General features: G+C 35.1%; 2 protein-coding genes across 4 annotated transcripts; one reads left to right on the top strand and one right to left on the bottom strand.

The window, feature by feature from the left end:
• Positions 1-1988: 1988 nt before the first annotated feature.
• Positions 1989-18870, top strand: LOC128989812 (sodium/hydrogen exchanger 9B2-like). 3 transcript variants are annotated; one of them, XM_054411872.1, is made up of 10 exons: positions 1989-2190; positions 8821-8905; positions 10184-10502; positions 11518-11700; positions 12707-12882; positions 13797-13906; positions 14586-14750; positions 15852-15995; positions 17036-17137; positions 18441-18870. In XM_054411872.1, the coding sequence occupies exons 3-10, from the start codon at positions 10276-10278 to the stop codon at positions 18660-18662; spliced, it is 1329 nt and encodes a 442-aa protein (XP_054267847.1). In that variant the 5' UTR covers positions 1989-2190; positions 8821-8905; positions 10184-10275; the 3' UTR covers positions 18663-18870. The 3 variants fall into 3 exon arrangements, with proteins under 3 accessions (XP_054267847.1, XP_054267845.1, XP_054267846.1); XM_054411870.1 differs by having other exon boundaries at positions 10179-10502; XM_054411871.1 differs by lacking the exon at positions 8821-8905.
• Positions 7874-8594, bottom strand: LOC128989813 (programmed cell death protein 6-like). The gene has a single exon (XM_054411873.1). The coding sequence runs from the start codon at positions 8460-8462 to the stop codon at positions 7947-7949; it is 516 nt and encodes a 171-aa protein (XP_054267848.1). The 5' UTR covers positions 8463-8594; the 3' UTR covers positions 7874-7946.
• Positions 18871-21610: the final 2740 nt, after the last annotated feature.

Here is a 21610-nt window from a genome sequence, read left to right as displayed (position 1 = left end):
CTAGAGCTACTTTTTCTACTATCACTACTAGGGGGTACAAGGATTTAAATGTATACTTTCAGTTGTTTTTTACTAAACTATAACAATTGCTTTGGTAAATAATATGCATGTACTGCTTACTTTGTGCAAAGATCAACACCTTTGATTTATTATGTTGTTGTGCGTTAACACAACTTTACTGGACTATCCTTTTATATAATACGGGAAGGCGATTTCTACGAAACAATACTCCTCCGTTAATAATGGACGGATTTTTTTACAAACGATGTGTCAAAATTAAGTGTTTTTGTGTAGACGCCCCCTTTCACCAATTTCTGCAATAAAAGTTCTCGGGCTTTGCCCCACAGGCCATCAAAATCCCAATGTTTTTCTTATGAAGGAAAGATTATGTTTACTTAAACAGACGAATAATTTGTAATAATTACAGCTGTTCGTAGTAAATAGCCTACATGATACAAACCAAAGCGTTCGTTTTCAGTTTGGATAACTGGAGTGGAGTGAGTGTTTGTTTTCAGAATGAGTTCAGTTCGTTTATAGTTTCGATAACTGGTGTGGAGTAATTGATTATTTATTAGCAAATTTCCCTATAGGGAAGTAGCTATTACCGTAGGTGGCACGGTAAGACCTAGACCCGGGACCGATTTACTTTTTCATTTTGATGTCCCCAGAGGCCAAAAACACCATTCGTTTAAATTTTTATATATGTATATATATACATATATAGACTTGTATATATATATATATATATATATATATATATATATATATATATATATATATATATATATATATATATATATATACGTCCGTGAACGCGACAACTTGAGTATTTTTTGTCCGATTTTGATGAAATTTGGTTTAAAGGTGTAAAGCGGGATAAACTTGAATGAGTTCGCGAACCAGCACGATCGGACCATGGGAACGGGGCTTTACGGGGGGTTTTATGGGGTCAAAATTTGTTTTTCTCACTTTTGACCCTCAAAACACAAAATTTCACGATTTCTCTTTAGACCTTTTTAAAGAGCTTAAAAAACAAATAATTTAGTATATAAAAGTATTTTTGTTTGATTATTAGTAACGGAGAAAATTTAAAAAAAATTGTAAATTTAAAATTCCCATGTTATTCTTATGGAGAATATTGTCAAATGTTGTAGTTTGCTTGTTTATGGATATATTTTGATCAAACTTGGCAAATTTATTTATTTTGTACTAAGCTATCAATATTTTACTCAAAAACACACTTTATTAGTTTCCTTGTAGCAGCAAACCTAGGTACTCGTTAAACCTAAAATTATTAAAATATATTTAACTGAAAATTAATTCAGACAAATGGAAATTCGCTTAGTCGGCAAGTTTGCTGCGGCGGGGGTATTTATCTTTTTGGTTGAGTCTTTTAAAGTCATCGAAAATTATGACTGTTATTCGTTTTGAAATAACGCCTGCAACATTTTGTAATTGCTCGAATTCGAGAAACAGGTGCACTAGTAATGGATATTTACTATAATGAATGAAGTGGAGGTAGACTTAAGTATATGTTGGCACAAACAACTTAATGAAAATATCGATCGATATATCGAATGAAACAATAGAATAATCGGAATTTTCATTCGGTTGTTTGTGCCAACAGATACAGAGGTCTACCCTGAAGTCTGTATGTCATAATGGCACGCAAAACCGTGTAGTTTAAATAAAACAAACCTCACGGACAAATTGTATTATTTTACGATTTCGTTCCATTCCACAGACAGTAGTCTAAAATGGCCTTTGATAAATCATAAAACTTTTGAAAAACCTATTTATTTCTAACATTTTGTAACATTGATGTAATTCCAACCCAAATCTTATCCATGTGGTACCATTTAATCATTGGCACACAAACACGAAAAGAATTAGTACCTACTTGAGATAATGTGAAGTGTTAAGATACTTCTTAAGACCGACACGACAGACAAGATAAAGATATTGTAAACCGTAGCAGACTATTCAGTTTCTATTGTAGTGATTGCAAACAGTTGAAATGTGACTGAAGAATTAACACTTTCTGGTGTGAACTGGTAGAATGTGGTTCTGTCTGAACAAAATGTTTCCAAGGAATGTCTGCAATGTTAAAGAAGTTTGACAGCCAATCAACGTGTCCATCGTTCAACATGTATGCCAATCGAGCCTTCTACATTGGCGACGAGGGGACGCGTAAGTAAATATTTTTGATTCTCTTTGTATACGAGGGAGTAGCCACGACAAAATTGTCGAGCATAGTCAAAAAGAAGAATTCGGACGAGTAATTATGTTTGTTCGTAATTTATCTTTGAAAAAATGTTCCTTTCACAAGTTTTTTTGCATTAGCATTACATTGATGAGACAATACAATTAATTTTCATAATGTCGAAAATTCGGAAAATGTTACTCGTAATTTATAAAGAATAGCATTTATCGTCCAGAGACTATACATAGAATAAACATACTATCTACGTACTGTACTTAAAACAATATACTGTAACAACTTTTTTACCCGTCATACTAAACAGATTTTTACGTCTGAGGCGTAATATCATTGTAATATTAAAAATTACAAAATTTCCAGCAATTGGGTTTGGATTCTAATTTACAATTATTTACTATCAAAATGCTCAGAAATTACTAAGAAATAGTTATCAATATCAGATTACATTTTATAATTCATTTTCTTTGTCCTAACTAGTGTATGACCGGACTCTATCGAAGTCACCTACTTATTTCTACTAGTAAACATTTTGTCCTTGACATGGTTATTGATTGGTGTTTTATTCAGTCCAGAGTTACGATTTATCCCAATCGAATATCCTCTTTGGCACTTTGAGACGTTTTTCCAACAGTTAAGCATTGTGATATACTTCTGATAATGTTTTTTATATAGCATAAGGCTTTTTCTTTTAAACTATGTTACAACTTTTAAACTATATAAACGAGAGCGCGCCCCGTGGTCGAAAACTCGATCAAAAGTATTTATTGTGCAAACTTATTTTTTTCGCCCCACGCTGTTAATAAAACATGTGATTGGAATTTCTTTAATTTGTTTTGATTTTCTGTTTATATTTTGTTGTTATTTCGTCACCAACATAGCAACCCATAAGGCACATGTTAATTTTTTTTTAATTTTAAATTCCTTTTTCGTGCTTATTATGAGTCTTTTTAATTTATAAAGGGATTCTGCACATCTACAGGAAAATATCCTTCATTTGGTACCAACCGCGTGTAATTCGGTCGAGTAGTATGGCCAGGGTAGCTGTCGTAAGTTTTTCAAAAATTTTTATCATATAGGCCTTCGATTCCCTTTTTGTATATTACTAATTTTATAAGTGATTTACTAAACCTTCCAAAGTCGTTTATTCACTGGCATGAAATCGGTCATTTAATGGACTTTGGTGTATAAAAAACAATTCTTACATGCGTAATTGATCTTTCGTGAACAATTTATGATATAGGGCAAACCCTTAAATATCAACCAAAAAGTAGGTATATATAGCATTAATACTCTCATTTGAGAGCATTGTTAAGTTAACAAAACTTGTTACCTTAACCGGTCATTCACTGGGCAAGTCACCCTAATCTGAGGCAAATAAACACCTCTAACCACTAAGAAGCAACCCATAAGCTTAAAACTCTTCACAACTGTATCTAGTAGTACTGTATAGGTCAACCGATACTTCAACCTATAAAATCTGTTGTCATCGGAAACCATAACCACCTTATACAGTTCTTTTACGGTGGTTAAGATTACATTACAATACCTAACGTAGGCAATGTATCCAAGTTATCTTGTTAAAGTTGTCCCTTTGTTGGGAATGCGACATGCACACCGCCATTTACATAAACGGGTTGTCGTGCGCGCTGCACGCTCGCAAACGCAAAGTATTAAACAATCATCACGACATTCCGCCTTTTTATGTAATTTATTTGTTTCCTGTGATAACAGTTTAAGTGAATCGTCCTTAATCACGAATACGTCTCCTCCCTTGGAAGATTCCATGGGTGTTTCAATGTAATAAGTTTTGTTATGAAAAATGTAGGTTTACCATGCTTTGCATATTGTTTATAATTGTATTGACGTAGTTTTCACACTGAAGTCCAAGAGTGGGCGGAAAACTGTTCCTGTATATTTTAACTCAAATATACAGGAATCGAATACCAGTATGGCCTCAAATTTGAACTCAAACGGATAATTGAGTAAAAGGTGGCAGCCGTTCAAAGATTTCTTGAATCTGCCATTTTAAATCTTTGGACGGCTGCCATTTTTTAATTTGATGTGCATATCGAAGTAGTATAGTTTGTCGGTGCCGTTTTTTGAGGGACGAGGTTTTTGGGCCAACTCCCCCCCTCGCCCATGTCTAATTACTAGTACATCTACCATTTCCCTTTCCAGTTGTTTGATATGTTGTTGTCTATATTTCTGTCTTATCATTCTCAAAATCATGTGTGGTTTGCATGTGAACTCGGACCCGCTCTCGGCTCATGGCGCGCTCCCGGTCGCGGGCGCGCTCCTGGTCGCGGGCATGCTCCCGACCCATGGTCGGGCTCCTGCTTCTTGCCTCTAGTGGCGGGGCTGTGAAATGGTATCTTTTGCGGAAATCCATGAATTCTGGCCACTTGGGAATCCAACCCATTTGACATACAATAAGTCACCCTTTCTCCTAATTACCTTCTCTACCAAATACATGTCTTTATACTTGGTCTTTAACAACTCCTCTGTATAGAATCCTCCCCTGATTATATTACCATTTTCATCTTTCAAGATATAAGTCACAGGCTTTGTATTATTAACTTCTGCCATTGTAAATAGCTCCCCTGTCCAATTTGGGGTATTATAGGAGAAAGGATGACAACGTAAACATAACCTCTCTTAGAAGTTATCAGTAGTGATTTTTAGTAATGAAAACACCGTCGTAGGTAAATTAGTGTACGCAACTCGCGTAAATAGTGTTAACGACACTCGTAGAAGTTTTTAAGGCACTCGCCAAGGCTCGTACCTTAAATTTTCTACTCGTGTCGTTAACTCTATCTTTACGCAATCGTTGCGCAAACTACTATAATGTGACAGTAAATCGTTTTAATGGTTTTATAAAGAAATTCTGTTTAGTTTTTGTTAAGAATATGAGTTGAATCGGCGTTAATTCATAACTCGCCTCCCGCTCCAAATTCTTGGGTCGCTACGCTAGCGGCACGGAAGAAATTGGTAAGTCGCTAGTGGCACGGGTCGCGTCTGGCACGACACCCCCACAACAAGTGTGCTGAAATAGTTATAATATTCCTTAAGTACCATATTATGTTATCTTGTGTTGGAACTAGGTCACCCTAAAGTTAAGGATGATTACATGAGTTAAGGTTGATGTACATAAACCAATAAACTTTTTAACACACAATCCTAAGGCAAGTACCTAAAGGAATTAGAAAGTTTGTTTACAAAACCAAAACTCAGGAAGGAAACAAGAGTAAGTTGCAAAATTGGTACTCTTGATTCCGGTTGGGTAGATATTTCTTTGTCAAGGTTACCAGCCTACTTCCGACATAGAGTAAGAAACAAACCTGAAACAACACTGCAACTCCAGCTGCTGTCTACACTACAACACCATTCATCTAGATCGACATAATGTCAATTCAGTCACACAATCATTTGAATCGAATGACAGACATCACTTCGAAAACCACGTTTTTTTGTTAAGGGGGTCCATAACGGATACATCCACTCAAAACTCAAACCCGAAAAGTTTGACGAAAACAATGCTTTCTCCATATACTATGTAGGGGGAGAAAGTAAAATATCCATAGTCTGTGTTAAATACAGTAGTTAGTTAAATACGACTTTGCATAGTGACAGTGAATTAAAGGAAAGGACTCAATCTTTCCACAAGTATTTTTTTAAAGAAATATTAGAAATTAAAAAAAAATTATAAAAGGTGAACAAAGGCCGCTCCTGAGGTGTATTCCCATAGTCGGTTTGGTGTCCTTACTAGGTTTGCCCTAACACATTCATAAAGCGTTGCCGCTTTGACACCTAGAAGCATCGGTCCACCCAGTAATTCATCAATTACTTCTATATATATACACTTCATTAGAGCAATCTTTCCAGCGAGAATCAACAATTTCTACGACCAAAATCGAGGAAGAATATGACGAAAAACTACAGATTTTTACGTTGGGTAAGTTAAGACTATGTATACTTTTAAACGTAACTGTTACTTTCACAGGTTTTACTTCGTATTGTATATTTTATTTAGGAGATTTTAAGATGTGATCTACATTACCGACAGACGGAGCTTTCCAGAGGTGCCTACAGGTAGCGTTGGCTGTACTGCAATAGCAAAATGGTGCCATTCCGAATGGCTCTACCTTATCATGTGTGTACACTTAATTATTTGTTAAAGCACAGATAATAAACCACCAACAATTGGTTTATTCTCTGTGGTTAAAGCCACACAGCAATAATTTAAATTTAACTTACCAACAGACATTCAAAGTCTATGTTTATCCAAAGCTAAGGAAGGCTATTAGAAATACGTGGTGTTACCATCGACTGAAGATTCATGTGGGAGTTGGAAATATTTTGGGTGTGCTGATGTCGACTAAGTGTTTTATGTGTGTCGACTGTGTGTATAGTATTAACATAATATATACCTATATACATGTAAATTGATTTAAAAACATAAGTTGAATAAGCTATTTTTAACTACCGTTACTGTAAAAAAAATATACTGTACAAATTAAAACCTAAATGAAGTTAATTGTCTCACAAACAAATCAAAACCCAAATGAAATTGTTTCACAACTAGAACATATACATCTGAGTAAAATTCAACAAAACTAATGAACCTAATGAATCAAAATCTGAATACAATTTTTAGTTTGTAATATTTATGTTAACACGCAGCAACAAATTTATAACAACTTTCACATTATTTGCAAAAAAAAATACTTCCAAATAATAATTAGTCTTTCAAACACTAAACTACACGTTTTACATTAGGATGCAAGCGTTGAACGACAATAATATTGCTAACACGGAATTGCAATTGGTCAAATGGAATGACGAATAAACACTGCAACAGCTGATCGAAGCTTAAGTACAGTATCTTCAAGTATTGCTAACCTGTTTTCTAGCTTACACGTGTTACGTACATAATATAATAATTTTTTTCCTACAGTCACCCGACAAAGTTGGCTTCCTTGCACTGATTATAGTACAGAAAGTTGCTAATTGCTGCATTTACTTACTTTTACCGCACACCAGTATTCCAACCAAACAACACAAAACAGCGTGCTTTTATTAGGCATGTAATACGTGTACTTAATTGAAAATAAGTTGGCAACACTTAAAGATACTACGACAACGATCAGCTGTTGCAGTGTTTCCGATTTCGTCCAAAGCTTGGATTTAACTTAAACTAAAACGTGTTGTTCAGTGTTTGAAAGACAAATTGTTTCTATGCTTAACAATAACTGTATGAAATATATAATAGGTAACACGAGTCCAAACTGCCTTTGCTGCACTCGAGAAACCTTCCACACGATTCGGAGGCGAGTTTTTTGCCGGTTTTTGTGATAGATTGCTCAGTTTCCCACACCAGCAACAAACTTAAACTTAAACCCACAACCAAACAACACAAAACAGCGTGCTTTTATTAGGCACGTAAAAATATGTGTAGGGTACCGGTACGCTTGAAAAACTGTTTATCATCTCCCCTGCCAAACATAAATTTGGTGTACTGAAATAAGTTAATAAATTGTATAGTCAGCTCATTAAAAAAAAGGTTAAAGTTGCGTGGTGATATCCTCACAAAGATAACCGGTGAATGTTTATAACTTAAAAAAACGTCATTAAAAATACAATATCTACCATATACACACCAATAGTTTATTTTACATACCCCATGTTTGAATAACAAACTGATTTGTTCCAGCTTCAAAGGCCAGCTTCAAAGGCCAGCTTCAAAAATCAACTCAACAAAGTCTTCATACTTTACATTGATCTCCCCTCTATTATATGGGTCCAGTTTTTTAAATCCGTTTGTAATATTTTGAAGGATTACACAGCAGTGAATGAAGTCATCCAAGAATATATTCCCCTCGGTCCCTTTTTCGAATCGTTTTATAATGACATCGACTGTTTTCAGAGGAAATTTCATCCCAAAAGTCTGAAGAGCAGTTAGAAGTTCATGATTGTTGATACTTCCAGAGTTATCCTTGTCGAAGCCTCTGAAGCAATTTTGCCACTCTGTGATGTAATTCCATAATGCACCAAAGTCCTGGAACGAAATCATCCCTTTCTTCTCCTTGTCAAACATTTTTATCATGAGTCGACAAGTTTCTAGGTTGAACGGTTCCCATGAACCATTTAATAGTGATTGTTGGAGTTCTGTAGAGCTTATGTAACCACTTTTATCCAAATCCACTCGTTGAAAAACTTGCCAAAGAAATTGTTTGTCTTCCATTGTCAAAACATGTAAATACTTTGAAAAAATGTTAGTTGTTTCAACGAATAATAAAGTAGTCTATTTGTGTTCTATGGAATGTGAGTGTAAACTAGAATTTTGAAATTGGCTAGACAAAAATACAATCTTGGACAGTTAGTTTATTTTCAATTTTAAAATCATCTGTATAAGCTTAAAAACAAACTTTTTAGAACAGTAATTAAGAGAAAATTTACTCATTGTTTTTTTAGTGGTAAGTTAATTCATTAGTATCTGTCAACTATTTCTCCTGTGATTTCAACAAAGATGATTAATTAACAATCAAATCGTGTTTTATTAACTGATGGTGTTAAAGTTACAAAAAAAGCTTTTTTTACAGAAGGAGATTCAGATGTTCCGCAAGCTCCTACTTCCCAGGAACCCAATGAATTCTCCAACAGAACCACACCTCCCCCTTTGAAGAGGTAATTTAAATTACCTAGTAATGTACTGTAGGTGAGCTTAGCAAGTTTGGTATTGTAACTATTTTTATTTACTACTGTTAATTGCTATGATATTTTCACTCTGTTACAATCATGTTAAATATCAATGAATTTTTTTTATGTAGAGAAATACTTAGTTTTCATCAGAACATTCAAACTCAACTGTCTTGAATGAAATTTGAAGACATTTATGCTTTATATTTAAAAAAGAAAATAAACAAGTCTTGCACTATTATTCTAAAAGTCGATGATAGACATTTTTTTCATCCAATCAACCGTTTTCCACTAAGTTTTACAACGATTTCTCCAATATAATACACAGCTCTCAGTTATCTTCACTTTTCTGTTTTCACTTTATTCTGTCTAATATACATTTCTACATTTCTAGGCTGTGCAGAATGTAATGATTTGCACTCACAATATTCTTGGACTATTTCTAGAACAATCTGGACCAAATGTGGTCAGTTTTAAAATAAAAATGAACTTAGTTGGATTCACCAACAAAACAGGACCCTCTTTGTATATGACTTTGACTACTGAACATCAGGGCTATATAATACATGTATTCTATAGCCCCGACTGCTCATAGCACTAAAGTTTGAGGAGTGTCAAATTACCAAAAAATAAATATATACTGTATGGAAATACATAAATTGCAATCAGTATTTCAACTGTAAATAATGTTAAAGGTTGTTTTTAGGTGCATTAAATTAAAAAAAATCTCAACCTCTCCGCTGAGGTTATTCCATACCACAAAGACCCACGGACATGAGGAGTGCAAAGGCTTTTTGCAGCTCAAGGCAAAATTCATCCTGAACTGGGTGGTTGATATCAATCACTAATTTCCGATCAAATACTCAAATACTGTAACATTTTTATCAAATCAGACAAAAACAACTAAGAGGACAACTTGTTGTTAACTGTATAATTCTAGTAAATATATAAAACTTGTATTTTATGTTACATCAAATATCTCAGTAACAAAGATCATAAAAGTACCTCAATTTCTAGACAGTAACACATTTTGCATTTGTGAGTGGCTTTTCAACTAAAATTTCTTTTGGATTGGCTACATACTGTTACTGTTCTATGAAATTGCGACCGTACAAAGTAGGTATTTTAAGCCAAGTATGAGTGTAGGATGAGTGTCTGGTCATCTGGTCCAAATAGTTAGGATGTTTTACTTAAGTATCTAAAAGTCAATGCTTTTGTAATAGTCAAAGCTTTCGTCTTAATTTTTACAACTATTGCCCAGCACAGGTGATCCCGGATGGCTAAGTCAGCTATTTGTGAACCAATGTGGCTGCGGTAACACTCTGCTAGTGCGACTGCTAGGAGTGGTGATACTGCTGATGGTAGTCTGGCTGCTGCTGGTAGTCCTGGTCGGAAGGGAGGTGCTGCCAGGTGGTGGCCTGTTCAACCTGCTGGTGTTGGTACTACTGGCTCAGCTGGTAGGGGAGTTGGTAGAACTGCTGCATCTTCCAGCCATCCTAGGCATGCTGATCACCGGCATCGCTATGCGGACTGCCAACCTGTACAGTGTCAGCGGGGTGTACGTCAACATCGTCAGTACCTTGAGGTAAAACCTGTTCAGCCAAAAGATATATTAAACACATTTTGTAAGAAGATTTGTTTCCTTCTAGATTCTACTCAATAAAACATTCATAGAAATCACACTTTTTTAAAAACTTATTTTGTGAAACTTTAAGGTTGTAACATACTGAGACTCTATTGTAAGTATGCAACGCTCAATTAAAGGATGTCTACCAAAGAATTTTTTTCAAAGTAGAACATCAAACAAAATCAATATTTTTTTCTTTAGAAACTAAATGATTAACAGTTGTCTGATAGTATTGACTATGGAACAGATCAATCATACTTCTGCGTAGATTTACAATATCATCTTTATGGATCAGCTGAACAATTTTAAAATAGATTCCGTCTAGTTTTAGAGGGTAATTTGAAGTATACTTTTTGTTTCTTACAACCAAATAAATCTATATCTATATAATTATACGTATCTGGTTAACTGGTATTCTAACCAAACAGTTAAGCAGAACTTTTGTAATCTATCCTAAAACAAAAGAGGAACTTATTCGACATCAGAGCACTCTAAAATAAACTAACCAACATGAAACACGCAAAAGCAGGTTTCAAAATTAAAAATATTATGACAAATCTATTTTCACTATTGAAAACCAATGACTATAAATACTGAAGAAGTCTTCCCATTGTTTCTATACAGTATAATGTTAAGGTAATCTTCATAATGTCATTGGTTTGATCATAGACAAAAAGAATTAAATATAGACCGTCAGCTGTTCTGTGGTTACCATAGGTTCTGGCGCACACCGCTGGGAGCGCCATGTAGTTACAGCGTACGTGCTACGTAACTACTTGACGCTCCCAGTGGTGTGCGCCAGAACCTATGGTAACCGCAGCATGGCTGACAGTCTATATTTGATTCTTTTTGTCTATGGTTTGATATACATTTAGACACCAACGTCAGTTATTGGTTCTCTACAGCTAAACAGCTTTCCTTAAAGCCAAAATAAAACTTAACTTACCATATCAAATTTGTATTGACTTTGCAGGGAGATCTCTCTTGGTGTTATCCTGATCAAGGCAGGTCTTGGTCTAGACCCTGTGGCTCTGCGCAAGCTGTCCTTCACAGTAATAAGACTGGCCGTGTGTCCAGGGCTGGTTGAAGCTGTGACAGTCGCTATCATGACACATCACTTCCTCGGCTACCCTTGGCTGTGGGGGTTTGCTCTCGGGTATGGAAACCATCACTCTTATGTTGGTCATATTAATGGGATTCATTGCTTAAAAATCCATTATATATTTAATTTATAGCTCACAACATTTTTGTTTATTTTTCGAGAGGGGAACATTTTGCTAAGGGATGCCTTGTGAATGTGGGGATTCCTGTCCTCCCTTTCTTCTGGGGATGAACCAAAAACAGCACCTCTTCTTTGCCCTGTGTATCCTGTAGGATCTCCTTCCAGAATAACTCCATGAACAGAGTGGAAAACCCTTGAGTTTCCCCTCGGCCGCCTTATTATTTTTCACTATTTTGTAGACAAAGCTTTAATTCTAATATGTTCCAAATTCCATCCTTCTTTCCCCATCCTTATCATTCTGCCCAGATAACAGTTCTGACCCTGTTTTTCAAATCCACCTTCTTCTGCATCACTCACTTGCCAGCTTTGGGCAATATTGATCTTTTGTTAAAGCAAACATTCAAATAAGGTTGTTATTTGCTTAGCTGACATAACAATTTGCTAGTAAACGCTTGTTTGTAGAATCCTTTTGTAGTGGGTGAATACTGAAAGCCTTTTTAGGGAAAAAGACAAAACTACTTTCAATTCACAAATTACCTTGAGTCTCCTGAATTTTACTTGCGGAGAGGAAGTCTTAAAGTCTTGACATGTATAATTACATGAGAACAACAACAAGTTCATTGGTACATATCTAAGACTAAATTATCATCATGCATTGCTGATGTTACATAATTTGAGTTTTAAATGGAAGTATTGATAACTGAAAACTGCAATTTCAAATTTTCAACTCAACTTTTACATCTGTAAGGTATTTGTGTTTAACATCATAAGCAAAGAAAGCTATTAACCCCACATGGATATAAATAGTCATTAAAAAATGTAAGAATTTTTGCAAATTTACAACTAAACCATATTTTAATCTAAATATGAGCTATAATTTGAAGTACGGTAAAATAATACTTCAACATTTATACAGTACAGCACTTGTTGACATCTGCAGGTTTCTGATGTGTGCCATTTCCCCAGCTGTAGTGGTCCCCACACTACTCAAACTGAAGAAGGAAGGCTATGGAGAGAGCAAAGGCATCTCCACTCTAGTCATTGCTGCATCTAGCATAGATGACGTACTGGCAATATCCGTCTTCTCAATCTGTCTCAGTATTATATTCTCAACAGGTAAATTGTCGACCATACGGAGGTAGGTATTTTAAGCCAAGTATGAATGGAGATGTAGGATGAGTGGTGCGATCTTGTAGTCTTGTTACTTACTAAGGCTAACATATTTCCTTAGACAGGACTGCTAATTAATAGCCCATTCATCCAACGACAACTAAGGGACCTACAGTTTATAGTGGAATCCGTAACGCATTTTTGCCTTGTAATTTACTTATGTCTAATTATCAGGATAGTACTGCAGATAGTCGTAGAACTCACTGGTGACAGTTTATGAACTACACATGATGCACCATTTTTATGTACATTTTGGGCATTTTGGCTAAAGTGTACACGGTGGGGTGAGTCAGTGGCTCAGTTGGTAGCGTCACTGACTTAGGGCCCAAGGCAGCGATGTCGTTGGTTCGGATCCTGGTCACTGCCGCAAACATTTTATCAGCACAGTTCACCTTCGTACTGTACCGGCTCACCCATTGCTTTGCTGGATACGTTCCACGCACAGATTTGTAGTCTACGTGGACGGGCAATTGCAAGGTTAAAAGAAGCCTCAACCTCTTTAAAAAATGTATTAACCTGTACTCTCTAATACCTGTTGAGGCCTATGCTCTAGACATTGTCAAAGGAGTTGTCTAGCAGTTTTATCCCTGGAGTACCTAAATAAAGATTTAGGTACTCCAGGGATAAAACTGCTTTTAGATTTTAGCACACTTCCAAAGTTTTTAAACTGATGACACCACCAAAAGATGCCTCTAGGTGTGTTAGAGAATTCTTCCTAAAATTCTTGAGAAACACACTGATCTTCATCGTAAAACTCCCTAAATTTTTATGAGAATGGAATGCTTCCTTTTTTTACAGTAAAACGCATTCATACATTCAAATATTCTTACTAAAACCCCGGAAACATGTTCTGTTCCCAGGAGAAAGCTTGGTGGGGCAGATATCTCAGGGTCCTCTGGATGTTATGGTTGGTCTGACAGTAGGAGCTGTCTGGGGTCTGACCTCTGCACTAACACCACTACTGGAGGATGTAAGGAATAAAATCATAAATTATTTTCTAACTTCTCATATGTAGATAGTTTGTGTATCATCACCATTACGTTCACATAATGGAGGTAAGGGTGGATTTTAGAAAGTTTGGAAATACCTTTACAATATAGTGAGATGAAACGAACAGAAATGAAGAAATGAAGATGGTTCACTTTGATGATGGCTCACTATGCACAATGAACATACAAGTTCAGAAAATAGCCAATAGTATCTAGAGTAAATGTTTGTCATTAACAAGACTACGTAACCATTTCAATATCGCATATTTTAAATTTCTAATCTGCTAGGAAAGGGGTTCAAGTTTTTCCTTTTAGGTTGATTTACTTGCAAAAACTTAATTAATTGCTATTGAAGGAACTTAAAGCCCTCTTGGACCCAACATTTTTTATTGGTTCCTTATATGAAGTTCATTTTATGTTTTTAAAAATATTGTTCTAGACATGTTCCATCACAATTATAGTACAAACAATTATTCATAAAAAACATCTATGATCTATTTTGTATCAACATAAAAATTTGCAACAGACACGTATTTATGATAGAGCATCTAACATTTACGAAGCAGGGTAGCAAAACAGTTGTGTTTAAAATTAAAGATGGTTTCTTGTGCGATGAATTTGAAAAGTAATATTCCTACTTAAATTTTCCGATGTTGTCAGGACTACCTGGTGTGGAAGCGAGTGGTGCTGATCGGGTGTGGAGGTTTGAGTGCAGTCCTGGGAAGTTCCTTCGCTGGTTACCCAGGAGCTGGGCCTCTGGTGGCCATCACCTCGGCCTTCGTAGCCTCCACAGTATGGGCTCAGCAGGGGTGGGCAGCCGACAGTGTAAGCGATGAATAATATCTGAACTCCCATCAGGCAATGACATTTTTGTGACATGTTTCAACTATGTTTACTTTCTCGGATGTCTTTGGATATAATTTAACCATTGACTATTAGCATAGACAAAAAGAATTAAATATAGACTGTCAGCTGTACTGCAGTTACCATAGGTTCTGGCGCACACCGCTGGGAGCGCCGTGTAGTTATGGCTTAGCCTACGTGCTACGTAAACTACACGGCGCTCCCAGCGGTGTGTACCACAACCTATGGTAACCATGGTAACCGCAGCACGGCTGACGGTCTATATTAAATTTTTTTTCTATGCTATTAGTCAAAGGTTTAAGTGTTCCATTCATAACCTTAAAATAATCATCCTCAGGAGAAGAAATATTTTCCCTTAAAGTCTTACGTAAGAAGGCATGGGGCCGTGTCTCCCTCTCGTTGGATGGCTGAAGAAAGATTTTTAAAAGTTTATTATTCATACAAATATTTAAAGACTGCAATGAACATCTTGAACCATTAAATAATGGTAATGGGAAAGAGGTATCTTTGGAGAGGATGAAAATTTAGTGAAACTCTAATCCCCCAGACTTCTCCTGAAAATCCCCCCACGTTATTACAGAAAAGGGAATAAGTACTTATTGACCTGCCTGTGATATTACTAAAGTAGTTACTACTTGATAAGAGTTGACCAGAAACAATTCAATTTGAAATTTCCAGACACATTCAATGGTTTAGGTTTATGTCTTAATCAGACAGTATTGAGTTGCCTTTGAGTGAGGTATTAATTAATTCTGGAAGTCTAACATTCTAATATATATAATATAATAATCCATGATATGTCATTTCCATCCCTGCTTGGGATCATCGACTTTACTAATTTAATAAATGTAGAAACAAAAACATATTGTTTTCTCATTCACAACATATATAGAACATTTTAACTTCAATCACTTTCAAATCCAGTTAATATGAGTAAAAAAAAAAATATATTAACTGCATTGACTCGAGTACGAGCAATTAGAATCTTCATGTCAAGCAAAACAGAGATTAATTAATTGAACAAATAAAAGTTGCTTTTCACAACATGTTTTTTTTTCATAGAACCCTGTGGAAAACATCTTCTCTGGGATATGGCAAGTGATGCAGCCTGTACTTTTTGCCCTGATCGGAGCCGAGATAGATCTGACTCTGTTACAACCAGAAATACTCACTTGGGGATTGATAGTAATAGCTGCAGCTTTGGTGGTTGGTATTCCATTAGTGTAATTAATTACAACTTATGTGTTAAATAACATAATATAAATACCTAAAAAGGTTACCCTAAGGTGTCTATATTCTTTGTTGTATAATGGTGGTAAGTTTGTGCGTAAGTACTTGAGCAATTTGTTTTTGTAAAATCAAGAATAAATATAGGGAATTTTTAAGTGATAAAATTAAGCTAGTTACCTAAAAAGAGTCTCGAGGCTTAAAGGTACACAAAAATAGCCGAACAAACACTTTACATTGTGTGTGTTTATACATGAACCCTTTGACTCTAGCTTAGAGAAAAGCTGGAACTCTCCCCCTTAAAATATTAATCAGCTGAATTGCTTTAGCGCTAAAAGCTTTAGGTATGGATAATGTATAGACTGTCAGCCGTGCTGTGGTTACCATAAGTTATGGCGCACACCGCCATAGGTTCCTGGGAGCGCCGTGTAGTTACGTAGCATGTATGCCGTAACTACGGACATGGCGCTCCTGTAACCGCAGCATAGCTGACGGTCTATATTTAATTATTTTTGTCTATGGTAATTACTGTATACATGAGAGGCAGGGATTGCTGAAAAAAAACATATTTATGCTTTCTAAAACTGCAACTTTAACATATAAGTATTTTTTAGTGTGTGTTTTTGTAAAATGCTCAGTATCCATCCAAATACCTAACATTTTTTATTAAGAAACTAGTTGAGCATAGATTTATTTGGGTAGAAATATTATAGTTAGTTAAGAGAGACATTAGGGTAGGTACAATATGTGAAAAAGTACAACATTCTTGTAAAAAGAATAAGTTGGTCATTAGAAATCATTAGTTGGAAAAACACTAGTTTTGAGCTAAAGCTGAATGTCAACTGAAATTGATAATCAGTAATCAAAACAAAAGTTTATACAGGTGCCTTGTTTTACATTCAAACTTTATATTATTATTGATTCATAAGCAAATCAAAACCGTACATAAAAGATCACTTTAGCAAACTTAAGATTTTATTATATTGTTTTAATCATCTTAAAACCAATTTAAATTTCAGATGCGAGTTTTCGCCTGTTCCTTGGTATTGGTCGGAGGGAAACTCAACTTCAAGGAGGTGGTTTTTGTTAACCTAGCGTGGTTACCAAAGGCCACTGTCCAGGTAACAAATTAAATATTGCCTAAATGCTTGGATAGTTTTTCTGAACATGATTTAGTACCTACATGATTCAAATCCAATTTCATTTTACGCTTATTAAATGGATAACAAGTCGAAAATGCTTGACAGCATTTATACAAATTCGGTTCTAGATTTCCACAGGATCCTACGTGTGTATAATACATATTTTAATTTTGTGTGTGTTTTCTAAACCAGTGGCATTTTTTAATTGATTAAAGAACAACCATACTGAAATTTCCATGGAATTTTACTACAGACCATTTCATTACTAACTCACTGTCGCAAAAGTAAAAATAGATGAACTCATAGAACAACTAATTATGTTCAATCTATGATGAGACCTTTTAGCGAATTTCCCTATAGGGAAGTAGCTATTACCGTAGGTCTCATGGTAAGACTTAGGCCCGGGACCGATTTACTTTTTCATTTTGATGTCCCCAGAGGCCAAAAACACCATTCGTTCAAATTTTTATATATGTATATATATATATATATATATATATATATATATATATGTGTCCGTGAACACGATAACTTGAGTAATTTTTATCCGATTTTGATGAAATTTGGTTTGAAGGTGTAAGGCGGAATAAACTTGAATGAGTTCGCGATCCAGCATGATCGGACCATGGGAACAGGGTTTTATGGGGGGTTTTATGGGGTAAAAATTGGTTTTTCTCATTTTTGACCCTCAAAACAAAAAATTTCCCAATTTTCCTCTAAACCTTCTTAAAGAGCTTAAAAAAACAAACAATACAGTATATCAAAGTGTTTTTGTACGGTTATTGGTTACGGAGAAAAATAAAAAAAATGTAAATCTAAAATTCCCATGTTATTCTTATGGAGAATATTGTAAAATGTTGTAGTTTGCTTGTTTATGGATATCTTTTGATCTAACTTGGCAAATATATTCATTTTATACTAAGCAACAATTATTTTACTTAAAACACACACTTTATTAGTTTCCTTGCAGCAGCAAACCTAGGTACTCGTTAAACCTAATGTTATTTAAATAGATCGATTGAAAATCAATTCAGCCAAATGGAAATTCGCTTAGACGGCAGGTTTGCTGCGGCGGGGGTATTTTCATAAAAAATTGACGTTAGCTCACTGTTTCAAAGGCTCAATTCAACTACCTATGTATCCTAGTTTTTGTTCTAAAACTTGCTACAGCTTCAACACAAGAACTCTAGTTCTATCAAGAGTATAAGATATTTAATTTACATTCCTACTGGTAAATAAAATGTTCATTAGTTCAGTTTTGCCAATATCTTTTTGTCCACAGGCAGCACTGGCTCCTCAAGCTTTGGACATGGCTCGTAAGTCAGTGGACCCGTCTGCGGCCGACCTCCAGCGAGGGTCAGAGTTCCTCACCATCGCAGTGTTGTCCATCCTCATCACAGCTCCCCTAGGATCCATCGGGGCCAGTGTGGCGGGGCCTCGGCTGCTGGCCAAGACATCCGACACACAGACCCAGCAAAGGAACGAGGAGGACCATCATCTGTAAAGTGTTTCCCTAGCCTGTAAATTAGGCGTTGTGATTTTTGTAAAATTATTTTGTTGTGTTTTTGTGCTGGCTAACTTTTTTTATCTTCTCCTAAACTATACCACGTCACATATGCCCAACTGGTTATTAATGGTCCAAGTGTAAAAAATAATAATGTTACATCTTTTGAGAAAACAAGCTGTTCAAATTTCCCGAAATATATGGTACAAAACAATAAAAATACAAATCACTGGAAAAAAAACTATACATAAGCTACATCATTTACCTTTCCCCACCTTAGACAGTAAACAGTTCATTTTTGTACTCTTTTTCCTTTTTAGTACCGGTAGTTAGTTTTTTGAATTAGTAAATTTAGTATTTGAACATCTTTTATGGTTTTTGGGCCAAAGACCAACACCCCTCCTACCAATTTCAGGAATTAAGCTCGTAGAAGTGAATAAACATATCCACAAAGTCCAAAGACACAACAAACAAAACAGGATGTTAAGGGGGTTTGAGTGAAAATAGGTCAAAAGTGTAATGGAACAAAATGTACACTAGTAATTAAAGTCAATTTCACAGTTTTGAATTGAAACTGATTTTACTCGTAACCCGTTTAAGATAGAAAAGAACATTAAAAAAAAATTAATTCTGCACTTTAACAACTTTTTATCAGATCCAAGCATTGGTTCAGCATATACAGAGCAAAATATAAAGCCTTTACATCATAGTCGAATTTCATCAAAAATAGCTTTCCAAAGTATTGCTGTAGCTGTAGGCCTAACAACGGAACGAATTAACTGTAGTGTGCGTGCTATTCAAAAACCATTGGAATGGAACCACCAACACCTGATGCGGTGACCTTTGTACTGGAATAATACAGCAAACGCTACCTATAGGCACCTGTTGGAAGCTCTACGTCTGTCGGTAATATAGATCACAATTGAAAATTGCACCTATAAAATATACAATAAAAAGAAAAACCTTTAAAATCGACAACAACGTTTAAAATTATTTACAGTTTTAAGTAACCGAGCGTTAAAGAATTCAGTTTTTCAACATATTCTTAACTTGTTTTTGATGACAGAAACAGTTGGTTCTCGCTGGAAAGATTGCGCTAATGATGTGTATATAATATAGAAGGAATTGATGAATAACTGGGTGGACCGATGCTTCTAGGTGTCAGAGCGGCAACGCTTTATGAATGTGCTAGGGCAAACTATTTAGTAAGTCCACCAAAACTACTACAATAGGAATACACCTCAGGAGCGGCCTTTGTTCACCTTTTTGACATCTTTAAATTTCTAATTATTTTTTTAAATCCAAGACTCGATCAAAACAATATTATATGTTCACGAAAATATGGGGTAAAAATAGGGTTTTCCCGCTTTTAACCAAAAAAACATAAAATTAGCAATTTCTTTAAAAACGATTTTGTGGAGCTTAAAAAAACAAATAATTTAGTATATTGAAGCGTTATTAACACTAATTATTACGGAGAAAATTCCCAAAAAAAATAAAATTCCCTTGTTATTCTTATGGAGAATAAGTAAACTGTTGTAGTTTGCTTGTTTATGAACATATTTTAATCAAATTTGGAAAATGTTTTTTATTTCTTACTAACTATTAACATTAAAAAAAAAACACACAGTTTTATCCTCCCTGATGCAGCAAACCTAAGTAGGTACTAGTTAAACTAATTAATTCTATTTAAATAGGGAATAAATGTTATATTTTTAATTAGACATTTTAGTGTAAATCCAATCAGGCAAATGGAAATTCGCTTAGTCTGCAGGTTTGCTGCGGCGGGGGTATTTTATACAAGACTTGACACAATATTACATGTTCACGAAATTATATGCGAGACAAATAACTTATGTCTGTAACTTACTTAGCTTGGGCTATATAGGCTATAGTGACATGTAAATATTAATGTAATAATATTGGAACAGAAGTTTCTTGTTAGGCAGATGATTTAAACAAATCAAAGTCGACCAAGTTTATTGTAAATTTGATCTTACACAAACCGTAACACACTATTTTAGAATCACATTCAATTCAAGTGATTGTGTGACTGAATTGACATGTCACTGATATGAATGGTGTTGTAGTAGTGTAGACAGCAGCTGGAGTCGCATTCATGTTTCTAACCGGTTTGTTTCTTACTCTATGTCGGAAGTAGGCTGGCGACCTTGACAATGAAATTTCTTATGTATCAAATTTGCAGCAAAAATAAATAAATAAACCAAAATTAACGTTATTTCCATAAAAGTGTACAATGGAAGACATAAACATCTTCAGTGAAACAAAACAGCTTACTTTGCTACTGCACAAAATAAAAGAGTATACATAAAACTTAAAAATAACAGTATAAAATTATATATTTCACAGCAGTTTATATTGAATACTTAAATAAATTATAATATCGATTTTTTGGGTTTGATGTTACAAGGAATCGGAAAAGTGTTTTGTTTGAAAAAAAAAAACAACCTTACCCAAACAACTTTTTGTTATTTAATAGATTACGCATTCTCTAAACAATGATTAGTATTTCTATTAACATTAGAAGGAAATGTGACGAAAATCACACAATGTTGGGGTTTTGGTCATTTGTAATTATATTTCTTAAGTAGGTAGGCCATGTATTCTATGGAAAAGTACCGGTATCAAGGATCGTCGTCAAAAAGGTTGTTATGAATAAATGTGTAGGCTTACGTACCCAAGATATGAGCTATGGGCCTATTGGCTGTATGGTCCAGCGATTGCATCACACGGTGAGTAGAAACAGAAAGTGACACATTGGAAAAGCGAGTTTAGCACTTCCTCTGTTAAACCTCTGTTACAATCACCCACTGCAGTTGTGATTTTTTACATTACACTTTACACAACCGCCATTGAAGCGCCGTCAATGAGTGGAAACCTTTTTTGTAAGCTATTGGTGACGATCATTTCAGTGTCCAGCCCTATAC

Source organism: Macrosteles quadrilineatus, unplaced genomic scaffold, assembly GCF_028750875.1.
Source record: "Macrosteles quadrilineatus isolate MER2022 unplaced genomic scaffold, UCM_ALF_1.0 Scaffold_3__2_contigs__length_128488019, whole genome shotgun sequence".
Classification (NCBI taxonomy): Eukaryota; Metazoa; Arthropoda; class Insecta; order Hemiptera; family Cicadellidae; genus Macrosteles; species Macrosteles quadrilineatus.
The sequence above is the reverse complement of the archived record's forward strand: the minus strand, read 5'-3'. Positions and strand labels throughout refer to the sequence as shown.